Consider the following 16,123-nt stretch of genomic DNA (forward strand, 5'->3'; position numbering starts at 1 on the left):
TTAAAAATGCTGGTGAAGAAGAAAACAGATAGACTCCAGCTTTTCCTACATACCTAGAAAGTGGCAGGCATGCCTCCCACACCTGCTCTCAGGCAGCGGGTTGTCACCTCAAGCAACTGCCAGCTTAGGACATGGCAGATCCAAGAACCTGAAATCCTCTAAGGATTAGGCTGAATCTACACAACAGTTTTGAGTGCAAATGTTTGCTTTCAACGTGTTTATTACCACGTTCCATGCATTCATCATTTGGATCCAATGCCAGTGTGACCCACAAAAGCAGAGCATCATTTCAACTGCCAGGTTTTGCCACCCCAAATGATGTGAAGCAACAATAAGATTTTGCCTATTGTATAATAGGAACATTTTAGGCCATTCAAAGCCATGTTTCTGTTGCACTAAAATTCTCTGGGTTCTGATTGTGAACCATACAGCGTGCTCAAACATGGAGGAGACAGGCTGATTCTGAACAAAAGCAGCAGCTCTCCAGAGAAATGCTTGTCCAAACTGTAATCAAGAAAATCCTTCATGTCTCCTGTTAATTGGTGATTCGCCCTGCATATCTGATGGGCAGATTTATGGCTTCAAGCAAAAATCTCTCTCAAGGGATTCTTAATAAAGGGTTAAGGGTGGGATTTTCAAAAATACCAGGGGGAGTTCTTTCAGTGGCAGTTGAACATCCCCTTCTGCAAAGCACTTTTGAAAATCTCATTCATGTTTCCATGAGGCCAAATTTGGGCCAGGTTTATAATTTTTACTCTGTGTTCAGAGAGAACAGGAAGACAACAAGAATACCCTAGACCTTATTTTTAGCATTATGCTATCTAATTAAGGCAATTTTAACCAAGCATACTTCAAAAGATCCGGAACTTTAAAAACACTACTTGTTTAATCTTGCTGCATATAAAGTGTTGGTGTGTTTGATATTTATTCACAGAAGGTACTAATTAACTCCTTGGGAATGGGTAGTAGCATCTCACTAAGCCCTCTGTCAGGCAGTAATAAGCTGGGCAGGAAAAAAATCTTAAGTTGATTTTTCAGTATTTTCTTTTTTCCATGTATTCATGCCATAAAAGTATTGAAGCAGGATCCTCCGGTATAGGTGTGCTTCACTGTCTGAATGGTCATTCCTATTTTTTTTTTAAAGCTATTTAAAATATCAACCAAAGTTACAATGTAAGTCCTAGGGCATATATTCAGTTCCTTGCCTAAAGAGTGGCTTCAGCCTATGGTTATTGCCATGTGTTGGATGGGTACAATATAAGCCAAGAGCTTTGAAATTCTGTTTGAAATTCTAAAATCTAACATTACCACTCTGGTAAGATTTTCAGTCTTGATTTCCTAATGCAGTATCAACTTCTTGAAGTTAAACGAATGTCAGTTGACACTCTTAATAGTTTGTTCCTTTAGTTATGAAATTTTTCATTGAATTTTGAGAATTTAGCAAATATTCTTTCTTGAGAAACCTTGAAGGTCTTGGCAACTTTGTAAAAAGTTTATGTCAAATGTGGTATTTCTTAAGATCGACTTGGCTGGTTTTACTTAAAATATGTTCTATAAGAGCCTGTAACCAGCCTAGGGTATGGGTAGAAGTTTATGATGGTTTGAGCCCATTTTTGTACCTTTTCAAATTAACTACAGAAGAAATTTAGAGTGTTTTTACCAACTCAGTACCAGCAGAGGGCATTACAGCATAGTTCACTTAAAACTGTTATATTCTGGAATCACTCCAGATAAGAACAAAGTACATTGGAGGTTTGATAAGTACTTTACTGAAAGACATGTATTTATCATCACATTGAATTGATTGAGAGGATTTCCCCATTATAATAAGAAAAATCAGGGGTTTTAAACCTTGTTTGCTTCAATAAACCAAAATGCAAATCTTGCAACACAAGTAGTATTGCATACCAAAATGTGCCCCAAAAAAGTAAGTAACTTCTTAAAAGCTGGGAAGCAAATATAAAATTTTACAATTAAATATAAAGTTGTTCATGAGAATGAACTGAATATGCTTGAATGAAATCTCTCACATTTCTACTCAGGTGAACAGTTTACTCTACCAGTTAAAAAACAGTTCCCTCTTGGTTATTAGAAACTTTCCACAGCAATATGCAAAATTTCAATATTAAAAACTCTCTTACTGGCAAGGAAATCTCCCCTGGCCAATGGTTATTACTTCTATGTGAGACTATCAGTTTTAAACATGCAAAAGCAGACTGTTTCTCAGCCTCCATCATTACGAAGCAACACCTAAAAATGCCAGTTGAAGCTAAAACCTGAAATAATTTAATAAATAAATAATGTAAAATAAGTTGGAATCATTTTCTTCATCTTTGTGTGTAGGTGTAGATTTCAAATGATGTTTTTGACACATAATGTTTTGTGTCTCACTGCTGCTCTCACTTACCTAAGAGCTACAGCTACAGGGATCATATGTGGAAGGTGTAGATCCCAGATAATATCATCTCCTATTGCAGTCTATAGGAACTTTGCCTGAAACTTAAAATAGTCTTATTATTTTTTCAGTCTATCTGATATTGCCATCTGAACTGCCACGCTGGTCCTGTGCCTGGACAGCAGTAAGATTTAAAAAGCAATTTTTCTGTTCTTGTGTTCTTTGAAGTGGGTTTTGTGAGCCCATGAAGCTCTGACTGTGCACTCCAGCTGAACAGTAGGTTGTTTGTCCAGCAGTGCAGCTGAGGGTAAAAGCAGATAAATTGTGTTTACTCAGTAACAACTAGGACAGTACAAAACTAGCCTATTTATATAAAGGAAAAGGGTGAGTTTTCAACTTTTTATTTGAAAGCAGACTGCTGTGTTTTTAAGGCCTCCTCCAGTGCTCAGTGTGTAATCTACTCTCACATTTTCTCTGTTAAGAGGTGATAGAAGAGGAAAGTGGAAGTTGTATACCTATCTGATCCTTGCCTAAGGTTGTGCTTTGTACTTGGGAAAATGCCATTGCAGTGTAGCAGGGCTGATCCTCCAACCTGCCAGAGGCAGCCAGCACTTCACACCCTTCCACTAACCCACTGGTTTTGAAATGGTCGATGTACGCCAGGGCAGTTTTTTGAGAGGAGCAGCTGCTGGCTTTAAATGCAGTGCCAGGATCTCCGGGAAGAAGAGGAGGAAGGCGCTGACGGCATGTCTCCACAGCCAGGGGCAGGTCCTTGAGCCCGCTCCTCGCGCGGGGCAGGCCCGGCACATAGAGCCAGCTGCAGAGCAGCGCAGCCGTGTTATTACACTAATGAGCCTGAGCTAATAGGGCCTGTTGAGACACAACCTGTGTTAGCTCAGGCTTGGCACCAGCACAGAATATTTACTCAGCTTCTGCACTGGAGCTGGCTCATGTCAGGCCATCTCGGAGAGTGGGAGGAATAGTTGTGTTACTGGATGCTCCTAACTATGTAGACATGATTTGTCCTTTGGGAGGTTTTAAAGAGAACACATGCAAGACCAGTTTTCTTTTAATGAAATATTTAGCTGGGGCCCAAGGCCTTCCCTCTAGTTTGTTTTCCTTTTTTTCCCCCCCTTCTGAAGGTAGTCTGACCTTCTGTGCAAAAGGAGATGTATGAGGTATGGGAGCCTGGTACTGCTGCTGGAAGGAACTGTTTTAAAATAAAATAGCCTGCTGTATGAATGGGTATACAAGGCTCATTGACAGTATTCTCTCCCTCAGCAGTAATCCTTACTTGCCCTGCAGGTTTAGTACTTTGTCAGCGTCTGCTACTGAACTCCACAATGTATATCACCTGGGCACTTCACATCAGAATCCATTAGGATCTAGACCAACAGTTTTGACAAGACAAAATACATTAAAAAGAAAACCCCCAAATAATTATATGTTCCAAAGAGTGGAGAAATGCTTCTAAGGGCCAGAAAACATTTAATATCTAGCAGAATAAGATGCTTCTGATCAACAGAACTCTGTTCTCTGTTTTGAGGGTGAGGGATTTAACTGATCTTTTTTTTCCTTTTTTCCTCCATTTCCTACCTCAAAAAGTAGAGGTAGTTTGATTTTAGTCAAACAATTGAAATACGTTTATACATTTTCCTTTTCTAATTAAATTAAGTAATGTACATTTTCACAGTTCTCTTGAAGTGTGGTTTTGAGAGCTTTTAATATGGATAAGTATTGCTGGGGTATTTTGCAAGGCATTTTAGATTGACTGTGTATTTTGTACGTGCAAAAAAGGCTAAGGATGTGCTAGCCATCATATACAGAGGAAGGTAGATCCACTTGTTCATTAAAACAGGCATATTATGCCAGGGGACCAACAGCAAAGTGTACTGCTAATGTAAGATTTTTGCTGCTGCTTCCAGTAGCATACTGCATCTGCTGACAGGTAGGATGTACTTCTGACACCAAAGAATAAGCACACCATCATGGGGCAAAGACTTTCTCCTCTTCCCATGCTGGTCACACAGCACACACTCAAAAATGTCAGGGGGTGTAATTCAAATGCACACTCTAGGCACGAAAACAGCATGTCTTTATCATCTGTAGTTCCATCCTTGCTTTCTTCCCTTCCTCCACTCAAGGGCAGAATGCAATATTAAAACTATAGTAAGCATTTTTTTTAATTAAAAGAAGTTAAATATATGGGATCAGATACGCTTTCATCATGCAATTATAAATTGTATGCTGGTTATTTTAAATTTCAACATGCAGTTGAAATGGTACTGGGTGAGCTGGCTGGGTATCTGCTTTGCATTTGACTGAGTTAATTCACTGCAGGTATTCAGTTCCTAAGTGGCATCTGCTTTAAATATGTGCAGTAATTCAATCAAAGAAATAAGATGGATAGTTTATGTAATCCTTTTCATCTCCAGATTGCTAACCTTAACTATTCATGAATTATAAATGCATACAGCAATCTCAAATTAATACATGCAAACCCCCCTTTTTTTGATGGCCTGTTGAAAACCATGGAATAGTTCCTTCTTTTAAAATATAATTGATGAAACTTACAAGCACAGTAGATCCTTTCTTCCACTTATTATTTGTAATCTTAAACAAAAATTTTGTGCAACTCATTTAAAATGGTTGTCTGTGGTAATATCAAACCTTTCCTCTGATGCAGGAACATAGGTAATTTTCTCTTCAAAATTTTGGATGCATCATTCTTACAGCCCTTTTCAGTGCCAACAGATTCTGTGGCATGAATGGGAACCCAAAGGCAGATATTACAGAACAATAACACTCTGTTGAAGCTCTCACAATTCCTGGAGTAATTAAGTAAAGGAAAAAGAAGCCTTTCTCTTTCATTTTGTTAGTTCATTCAATGCCATTTGGGTGATTTGGCTTGTGAGCTCTCTTCAGGCAGTCAGAACAATCCACTAGGTGACACCCTCATACTCCTCGTATTGAGGCAAGGAGATAGTGAGTACTGAATGGTTCATTTGTTAAACATTTAAAGCAAATACTGAGATTTCAGGGACAGGTCTCTCTTTGTTTAGCAATATCAGAGATAACACTGGTTTTGTAATAAATACTGTGTTGTTTGTATATAAATTACATATTAAGCAGATTAGCATTTTGTCGCTAACAAGAACAAAACCACAAAGCAGGAGTTGTATGCAATATTTCCTATAATTATAATATTTTTTTTAAAGCATAAAGCTAGTCTGCTGAGTAGACTGAATAGCAAATATGCCTTTAGCATTTTTTACGGGGGCAACAGAAGGAATATAGCTTCAGTGATTTTTTTTTTTTTTTTCCAGAGGGGATGGGCTATAGCATCTTTGAACAGAAATGAAAAGACCCATTCACCCCTAATATAAAGGAATATTAAAGGATAGAATTCAATGGAATTTTGCATGTTTGTGCCAGTGGTGATTTTTTCTTGAAGTTCTTTATGTTGATAATGATGCTTTATAAATCCTTTGAAGAAAGCATCTTTTATCTTGTTTTTATACACCTAGCATAATGAGGCTTGAGCTTCTTTAGGGTCTCTATCTGTGAATTCATCATAGAAAATAAAATACTGTATTTTATTGCTATTATTCCTTGCTCTGCAATGACTCGAGTACTATTCTAAATGCTGTATGTAGTGAAAGACACTGGAAGTCTGAATTCACTTGCAGTGTAATTAAGAGTAACATCAAAGAAAATAAGAATTACATCACAAAATTAATGTAAATAAAAGCAAAATCATGGTAAGGCCCTAGCAATCAAACATAAGAAAACAATGTCTTTGAACAGCATGTTTAAACAGTAACCAGACAGGTCAAGAAAGAGACAGAAATTGACTTATATGGGTATGGAAATCATAGCGTTTCTTGTTTGCTCATAATAATTATCCCAATTAATTATATGGCAACTGTAGGTTTTCAAGCTTTTGCTATACATGCACTTTTTATACTCAGCTGCCCTTTACAGTACTCCTTCTTCTAACAATTTCAGTGCTTGTTCAGATCTAACGTAGAAAAACCCAGTTTATTTACTAATGAAAATACCATTGAAATAATATACTCTTCTGCTATCAGATATGTTTATTGACTTCAGCTAGGGTTCCTACCATGGTTAAGGCCCATTATATGCTTAGAGACAAATATACAAAGCGAGATGTATATATAATTCCTCATATTTTTCCATTTAATTTCAGCTTACACTTAGAAAAAATGTAATAGTTTTTTCAGACCGTTTACTAAATAATGCAACCGATCACTTCCACGGTGCCCTAAACAGTCTGGAAGAAAGAGTTTTTGAAACTTAGTTATATCTCTATAATCCCTATGATGTCAATGGAAGCTTAGTTGTAGCCCATAGAATAAAGGTACTGATTCAGTAATCCTGGCTGCCAGGCTCGGAATGATAAACTCCATGAGTTTCTGCAGACACGAGCGTGTGTGACCGTGTAATGTACACACAGAGGTATTCCTGGCAGCCAGCGCCGCAGATAACCGGAAGGCTACACGGCACTTTGGAGATCAGGAAGGGGGAGAGTCATTTGAAGTTCAAAAAGGTTTGTGGAGAGAGAGAGTTTGCCCCCACAACACATCCAAGACGTCATGTGCATATCTCTACCCTTGGAGGGAAGTGCCTGGGATCTTCAGTACTTACAGAAGTTCAAGTTCTTCTGAATAATCTCTCAAAGAACATCATCCCTTGTATCAGAGGCAGCACTGATTTCAGTCACTTTGAGGGAAGAGTGCCATCTGCTGAATCACAACTATCAGTTCTCTAGAACCTCTCCTTTTTTGTTTGAGGTTTCATGACCAACTCCTGCGCCTCAAACTCAGGCAGCATCTTTAATCTTGTGCTTGGTGATTCTGTTCTCCCAGAAATTACATGTTTGTGTAAGTTTTAAAAATGGTATTACATATTACAGAATAAATACAGCAAGTACATCCGCTGTATAATACTCATACACGTACTGTTCCCCACATCTGAAAAGGTTAAAGCCATATTTCTCTTCCTAGAAACATTTTCTGACAGATACACATACATGTGTGTGTCTCATAGGAATGTTTGCATGTCTCAGTATCACGGACAATAAGGGTGCTTTAATAGCACACATTTTGTAAGAACATCTGCAGAATTAAAGATGATGTCAATTACTTACAAGACATTCTGATGAAATTCTGTAGGCTTACAATTTGAAGAGATTCACTCAGCTGTGCAGCTGTTATATATTATTACAATCTAAACGAATTTTAAGAAAGATAATTAGAGCAGTATACATTCACTCCTAGCAATTTTTCCGAAGAAAGCACTGACAGCTAAACATTACATTATGAAGTATCTGAGACAGTACAAATTGAACAAGCCTTTGAAGCTCTACTGTACTTTCACTATAGGTACCTAAAGTAGAATGACTCTGTTCTTCTCAAAAGATAAAAATTTCTTTATAGTGATTGAAACAGTCCTAGAGGCTCATTAAAGATGGGGTTGCTGTGGCACAAAAGCTTTAAACTGTTTTACGTAGGCTCATCTCGTGATCACATGGTAAGGTCATTCAAGCTCCAGAGCTTTAATCCACTGCTGTATGTAGAATTTCTCTGCATGTGAATTTGAAATTAGCAGCCAGCATACACAAGACTTTGACATGGCATAAAATTTTACCGGCCCTTGTTTTAAATTTACCTAAGCAAAAGTATGTGTGAATCTAGAAACCTACTATTGCACTAATGAACAGGAAACAGATTCATCTTGAGTAGAGAAAACTCTCTGGGAATTAGGAAAATGTTTTATTTACCTTCTGTACACCTTGTATATGTTTGCTGCCAGTTACAAAGTAAATGGATTAATTTATGTTGCTAGATAATACATATGCCATAGAAATGCATTAGAATTATGTTTTATAATTAGAGATTAGAGGAAAAATTATACATCCCATATAAACAGAGGAATACATAAGAATGACACAAGTAAATAAATACATGTGTACATAAAATATGTGTGTACATACATTCACAGAATAAGTGAACCCATTTATTCCCTTTAGAGTGGCCTACTGGTCGATGTGCGTATTTGCTTTTTTAAGAGATGCAATCAATTAAAATATGTAACTTAGTACAATGTGAGTCTGTCAAGTATTGATACCACAGAAGGAATAAAAAAAAAGGCCTTCAAAATGTTATTGGTGGTGCTGGTGGTGTGTTTTCCTCTGGAAGACTATTTAGTCTAGGCTTAAAAAAAAAGAAATCTGACTGTATAGGAACTGGAACAGGTTACCCAAAGATAGTATTAAATTTCAGTCATTAGAAATGGATAGTAATGGGATTACAAAATACCTGCTAGTGAGGGTCTACTTATACTTGACCCTCTCTGGGAACAGAGGTGAAATAAATGAACTCTTGCAGCTCATTTTCAGCCCTGCATGTGACTCTCGTTTATTTAATTAATTATAAAAGAACAACCCCAAATCTAATATATTGAAATCTAAAACTTCTCAATAGAATTCAAGGATTATCTCAGGCCCCTTCACTGTTTTTGCAGTGTGGTTTTAACTCCGGAGGTGCAAATACATTTTTCTTTCATGAAGTGCAGCATGATGCATGAGGTCACAACAGGAAGAGAAATGGTTGGCTAGGTACAGCTTGAAGAAATCTGCTTATATTCAAAAGTATTCACTGTTATTGATTCCACAATTATGATTGCTTTCTAAATGTGTTTGAAGTAGGACACTAATTTGTTTTTCTCTGTGAAAATTAATGTCTGATTGATGTTAAAGCACTGGATTGTTTTTCTAACTTTTGGGTGTTCTAATGTTTCATCAATTCCCATCAGTTTTAGAAGAAAATCTCACCAGTTTGGTTGCTGATGACATAGATACACTGTATTCATATAACCACGAGCTTCTTTTCCCAATGTAAACCAGTTTTGCTTTGCATTATTGAAAATTTGTCTTTACAGACCTTGTACACATAAAAGCAGACTAAAACAGATTCAGTGCAATCTGTAGGACCTTTCTGCTGTTGGAGTTTTGGTCAGTTTCCTCTGAGGGACACAAAACGGGGCAAACCCAGTGACATGCCTTGTGTTGACTGATGGTGCCTGTGAGCACCCGAACCTGTTTGGCTGAGAACAGTGTGGGGTCATAAATCCTGTGACAGGAAGTACATCAAGGGTCTTTCTCTAGAGTTTTATTATCCCACTGCAGACTTGCTTGCAATGAGGTTAATATATCCAATACACTGCTTGGAAATGAAATTTCTGATGTCTCATTCAATCCTCATAACTTAGCGAATCAAATCTAGGAATAGCTGGAACTTTGCTGTGAGGTGGTAGTGCTACTTCTTCCAAGTACACCTTCTCTCTTCCCCTGCAGTGTTCTTCCCCTTCTTCCCCCACCACTACCTCTCGTGGTGTGACATAAAGCTGACATGGCCATGCGGAGTTGTTCCTGTAGTATTTATCTGTGCACTGTGCAGGAGCGAGGACATGAGGATGCTTCTCCTGGAGATTTGGTCCACGCCTGGAGCACGGCCAGGCCACAGGCGATGCGAATCATCCAGGGAAGCGTTGTTTCCTCGCTCCGTCGGGAATGCCAGTGGAGACCCGGGCGGGGGTTTTGTGTGTTCGTTTGTTTTCGGCGGGGGTGGCCGGGGGAGATCTGAACTTCTTCTGTGCCCGAGGCTGCCCCCATCCCCTCCCCGAGTCCTGGCTGCGCCGTGCCCAGGGCACGGTCGGCTCCGGGAGCCGCCCCGCGCGTTACCTTCGGCGGGGGAAGGGGCGGGAGGCGGCGCCGGCTCCGCGCGGGGCGGGGCCGGGCGGGATGCGCCGGGCCGGGCAGCGCCGCTCGGGGCGTGCGGGGGCCGCGTAGGTGCGGCTGCTTTAAGGTGTCCCGAGGCGGCACCAGACCTGCCGCGGCGGCGGCAGCGCGGGCAGCAGGCGGAGGCGGCCGGGAGGGGGAAGGGGAAACCCGCGGCGGAGGCGAGCGGCTCGACGTGACACCAGAAAGTTCAGGCGCGGCGGGCTCGGCCCCGCCTGACTCGTGCACCCCTGCCCCGACAAGGCGAGGAGCCGCTCCTCCTCCTCCTCCCTCTCCTCCTCCCGCAGCCGCCGCACCGAGGGCGGGCGGTTGGGGTGGGTGGCTCGGGGGCGTTGGCCCGGGGAAGTTTTGCTCGCCCTCTCTCTTTCCCCTTTCTTTCTTCTTTGCTCCCATCGCCCCTCTTGTGCCCTCCTCCGGCGCTGGGGCGGGGGCGAGTGTGGGATTCCCGCGTGTCGGGGCGGGGGCGGCGGCGATGCTGGGCTGGGCTCGGGGCTGCCGCCGGGGCTCCCCTGCCCGCCGCCCCGCCTGACCGCGGCCGCGCTCCGCCGCGGCCCCCGACGCGCCCGCCTCCTTCCCCCGCCATGGGAGCGGGCGCTGCCGCCGCTCCGCCGCCGCGCTCTGCCCGCCGCTCGCCGGGCGCGCAGTGACTCGGCGGGGACACTTCGTGGAGCTCCTTGCCCGCCCCTCGCCTTCGCCGAGGGCGGCGGTGGCCGGTCCGTGCCCGTCCCGGCTGCGCTCCGTTACCGGCTCGTCCCGGGCGCCCAGAGCGGGGTCTGTGGCCGGGGCAGCAACTTGTGCTCGGGAGGCGGCGGACCTCGGCTGCGGGAACTCGAGGATCTTTTGTTTTCTCTATCGCTTTGGATAGTCCTGGGAAGTGTCAAGGCGCCGCTGAGCAAAGCCCGGGCCAGAAGGGGGGAGGCCGGCCGGAGTTGGCGTGCGGCTGGAGCCCCGCCGACCTGACAGCGCCGTGCCCGGAGGGGGCTCGCCCCGGGAGTCCGGCGGGATTAGAGAACCTCGCTTACGTTAAGCTTCTGTGGAATTACAACTGGGGGCTCTTCGTTTCTCCCCCCGCTCTTCTGGCATGAGACTGCTTGCAGGCGCCACCCGAGGACAATGATCGCGGAGTTTGCTCACTTTTACCTCTTTGGATTCATATGTGTCACCTCAGGTAACCACCGCACGCGGGCGGGTCAGATACGCGGCCGCGGCGGTGGCAGCGCTCCCGCAGCCGCTCTCCTCCTTCCCTCTTCCCACCCCCCGTTTGGCCCCTCTGCGCTTCCCGGCCCCCTCCTTTGCTCGGAAACCGAAGCTCAGCTTCCAGCCTGTGGGCGCCCGGACCGCGTTTGCCCCGGGAGCTGCCGCCGGCCGTGGGGGCTGCCCGGGGCCGGGCGCGGGGAGCCGGGTGTGGGGAGATGCGCGGCTCCGGGTCCGGTCCCGGTCCCAGGGCTCCCGCCGCCGGCTGCTCCTGAGGGTCGATTGATGTAACCACGGCTGCTGCTGAGCCGAGGGGGCGGCGGGCAGGGACCCCCTTCTCCCGCGGGAGGTGGCTGCGCCCGCCGCTCGGCGCGGCTGCCCGCGGGTACCGCGCACCCTCCGCCGGGCGGACCCTGGAGCATCGCCCCCTCCCAGCCCTCGGGCCGGGTTAAACCCCGCGCAGCCGCCACCGGGGGGGACCACGGCGGTGAGGAGGGGGAGGGAGGGCTTGGGGATGGGTTTTGCTTCACCTTGACGATTAAAGTTACCCACGTGTGTGAAGTGAAGCGCCGCCGTGCTTAAGCGGGAGTGGGGGAGATGGCCGAGGAGATAGGGAGGGATTAATGGTCATTAGGCACAGTTTGCGCGGGGTTTATGCGTGTTGGGGCATCTTACGGTGCCTGTAGGTTACAGATAGGGCGGCAGTAATAGGGCATTGTGGAGGGCAGGTTTGGCTCTGGGCGCCCCGTGGAGAGCGGCGCTGGGCTCGGGGCGGGTGCGGCGCTCCCGGCGCCCGCGGGGCGCGCATGTGGCCGCGGTGGGCGTGGGGGGCTCGGGAGCTTTTCGGGTTTGTCTCTACGCAAGGACCCTGTTTCTCACAGGAGGCCGGGTTTATCTCCCTGCAGTATTGTTTCTCGTTCTTAGGAACGCCTTGTGTCACACGCTAAGTGAGCGCAGTAAATCCTTGTGCCATAGTGAAGGTTTGGGCACTAACTTTTCTACCTTAATTGATTTTTATAAATTTGCGGAGGACCCCTTTGAGTCATTAAAGTTATGGTAGCATGAGACATCCGGTCAGTGAATGAATGAATGAAGTTTTTGAAAGACTTAAGTACACTGCCTCAAGCTTTAAGTCATAATTATGTCACTGAATGTAGTAACTTATGTCTGTTTCTAGATTATATCATAAATTTAACTATTAATTTTTTGCTCTTAGGTATTAGTTTGCTCCTTGTGGCTTTGGATGTGGAAAACTTTGCATCCCTGAGTAGCTCTCACCCTGTTCACTTTTGACCATGTCAGTCATGCCATCTTTAGTTTGATTTTTCTCTGTGTTGCCTCCTTCATGTGATGGAAGAAACAAATGGAATGGGGAAGAGCCTTTGCACCCCTTTGCTCTTTCTGAATCTTTCATGGCAATCATCCCCACCTTAGAAAAGTTGATTTCATAGATAGCTTCTGTATTGGGGTGTTTTAAGTTCCAAGTTTAGAAACAATTTTATTCAATTTATTTTTGAATTCTCTTATTTACTTATCATATAAATGCTCAACAGAGTTAAGTTGCATGCAAGTTTTTTTTTTTTCAATTTTTTTTCTTTCCCTCCAGGATGGGGATGCTCTCTCTAATAATGTTGATTCCAGCTGAGTTGGAGAGGAGAAAAAAAAAGAAGAAAGTAATGAATTTTTATGGAGGTTTTTAATTTTGTCATGTAAACAAATTCAGTAAGAGAGATAAGAGACAAGCACCAGATAATAACTCTATTCCAAATCCTTCACCAGAGGAATTTCTTTTTCCCCTCAACTACGGTGTGGTCAAGTAGTTAGTCTTGTGTCTGGAACAATGGAGATGCCAGAAACCTTTGGCAGGATGAAGTTTGAGGGCAGATGGCTGCAGTGCAGAAGGAAGGACAGGAGTCATCTACACCAGTTTTCACACTGAAATCCTTTGAGTTCTGCTGACAGCTGATCTTGCAAGTTGATTGATCCTTTCCTCCCTCTTCCCCTGAAGGTTCTCACTTCCCTCACTTACACCCACTACTGAATCAATGGTTTGTGTGGCCACACTCTAAATGGCATGTTAGAAACTTCTGCTGAGAGGTGGGAAATAATTGGGGGATGGGAAAGAGAAAAAAATTTAATAATAGAAAAGTAAGTGGGTTAGTGTTTGTTAAAACAGTAATTGGTAAACCACTTAGAATTTAAAACCCCTAATTTTTACCCTGGTGTTGTCTCTGTGGAATCCTGTGAAGTACCTTCTTTCATGTAAGCCTGTGGTTAATAAATGTTGAATAAATTTAAATTTGAATAGTGTTGAAAATTGGAATATAGCAGCTTTCCTCTCTTATTCTCCCAGTGTAATTTCAGTGCTTCTTTGCATAGAGAATAAAAATTGCTTTAAGGGATACTTCTCTGGTATCCTTGTTTTCTTGAGTATTTACCTGCATTCTGCCCTTTTTCCTTCATTCTGAGGCAGAATTTGCTTCAGAATGCATGGATTTTTCATGTCTCCACTCCCCAGTAAGCAGCATCATCAAATGAATATGTTTGGGAAAGAAAAGCTTTCACTTATCTGAAGGGCAACATGCAGAACATTTTTGCTGGGAACGAGTGTCAAGGTTCTGGTTTTCCACATGGGTGTTCACTGCTCTAGCAATTCTCAAGGCTAAATATGTCACTGTGTGATTTTTCTGTTTCCCTCCGTGGAAATCTTTATATTTTGACGAGTTATTTCATTGCCTTGCTAATTCCCATCTGCTCAACACCCACCCTTTCCACCTTTCCTGTCCATGTTATCCCTTACTAATTATTGTACTTCCAATGGGATTGGTACATTTGCTCCAGAGGTTTTTTCATGCTGTGTGGAACAGGCACTGCTGACACAGCGAGGCAGGCCTGTTTTTCAGTGATAGTTCTAGCCAGTGGAGGGCAAAATTGTCTCTTGTATTCCTTCATGGGAGAGTTGTCTTCTGATGGTTAATAGTTTAAGGGTGTCCATGGAGTGTCCCCAAAGTCCTTTCCAGCTGACTAACCTACCTATTGGAGTAAATAAATCAGCCATTACCTTGATAGATTTTGTTTGTTTGTTTCAGAAGTTTGGACTTAAAAGCTCCCTCATGAAGTGCTAGACCATTTCTGGAAATGTTTCTACTCCTTTTACGTATTTTCTGTCTAACAGTAATAAATCAGGAGAGCTTTTTTTAAAAAAATACAGGGTAATTCAAAGGATTATGAAAGTATTAAGTTCCTAATCCGTAAAAGCAAGTAAGTCACCCAGGAAAACTTAAAAACTGCATTTTTCACCTATCCCCTAATGCATTGTGTGCTGTTCTAAGTAATTCTACTGTAAGAATATTTAAGAAGGATTGAGCCAGCTGCTTAGAGCTGAAGAAGCTGGCCACGCTTGTATTGTGTTGGAAGACGAAGCTAGCAGAGAAATAACCACATGCTGTAAAATTGGTAATTCCTTACTTGTGATGAAATATTCCCCAAGTATCCAGGTGTTGGATTCAAAACCACTTATCCCTATGAGTACTGATAGTATCTGTGGAGAGCAAACTTCTTTTTTTTTCACTTTGTATAAATGCAGATTTTGTTACCTTTTACCTAGAAAGAGGCACTTTTTTTTTTTCCCCCTATTGCCTGGCACTTAAGTTAGTTTAAACCAGAAAAACACTCAAGCTGATTTTTGCTCACTGCAGTCAGTGTTGGTTGTCAGATGTTTTTTGTTGAAGTTACACAGTAACTTCATTAGCAGGGATCATCTGTAATGTTTGGGGTACTGAATTTTGAGGGAATCATGTGTACTGTCCATAAGATTTTATTAGAAAACATGAATTTATGTAAAGAATACTCCTGAGTCTACATGATAAAGGTTTTGATTGGATCTACAAAGATAGATGGGCCATTACAAATATCAGAAACCAGTGACACACAGGTAGCAGTGTTATCACATGTTAATATTAGACATTAAATGCTTGCCAAATGATGCTTTAGCATAAAATGCTTTGGAAGTGATGGCTAGAGAGATTCCATAAGGAATCAAAACCACTTTAGTTTTCATTAGAAGGTGGAAAGAGAAGAAATTTAGAAATTCAAGACGGAAAAATCTACAGTTGTACTTAAAAATCTGAGAACCTGTTCCCTCACTCTCAAATAACATTGGTTTTGGTTGGCACTTAATTTTCCTAAATAACTGGAAGAGTTTTTTTTCACAGTCCTAAACAACTGTAATATTATGTCTCATTATGGGATAGCTTTCGCTAATGAATATAATAATAATTTGCTGGGTCTAGCAAGTCCAGTCAGTTGCTGCAATTCTCAGTGTAATATTTCTGTTGTTGTTAAATGCGCTGGGTGGATAACGGTCACTTGGCTTGGTGTCCTGGTAGCTGGCTTAGATTCTTCTTCAAAATTTTCCTTTCATAATGAAGATTCCCACAGTCAATGTTTTAAGCTGTGAATTTGTTGTGAGCTTTATGTACTTGAATAGTTAGGAATGAGTCATTTTGCTGTCAATAGTTGTTAATATTTCAAGGTTACTTTGTGACCAGGAATTTAGTAGGAGCCTTGCTCTTTCCAAGCAAATGAAAGGGCACTTAAGAATTTCATATGCTGAGGTCCCGACACATTTTATTTGTGTACTCAGTTGTATAATCTCATTTGGTGGTGATAACCTTCCTTAGCTTTACGCCTGAGTGCCTCTTCATAAAATT

General features: G+C 42.7%; 1 protein-coding gene across 8 annotated transcripts in view; it reads left to right on the plus strand.

Annotated features, from left to right (window-relative positions):
* Positions 1-16,123, plus strand: part of ROBO1 (roundabout guidance receptor 1) — a 698,066-nt gene that overhangs the window by 391,792 nt on the left and 290,151 nt on the right. Inside the window, exon 1 of one of the 8 annotated variants that reach the window (XM_048293698.1) lies at positions 10,812-11,385. The exons of the other annotated variants lie outside the window; for them this stretch is intronic. Coding sequence (XP_048149655.1) covers positions 11,331-11,385 — 55 coding nt within the window. The 5' untranslated portion in view covers positions 10,812-11,330. Of the gene's footprint in view, positions 1-10,811; positions 11,386-16,123 lie in introns of those variants that run through there. 8 annotated transcript variants of the gene reach the window in all.

The sequence above is a fragment of the Corvus hawaiiensis genome, chromosome 2 (assembly GCF_020740725.1).
Source record: "Corvus hawaiiensis isolate bCorHaw1 chromosome 2, bCorHaw1.pri.cur, whole genome shotgun sequence".
In the NCBI taxonomy this organism is placed as follows: Eukaryota; Metazoa; Chordata; class Aves; order Passeriformes; family Corvidae; genus Corvus; species Corvus hawaiiensis.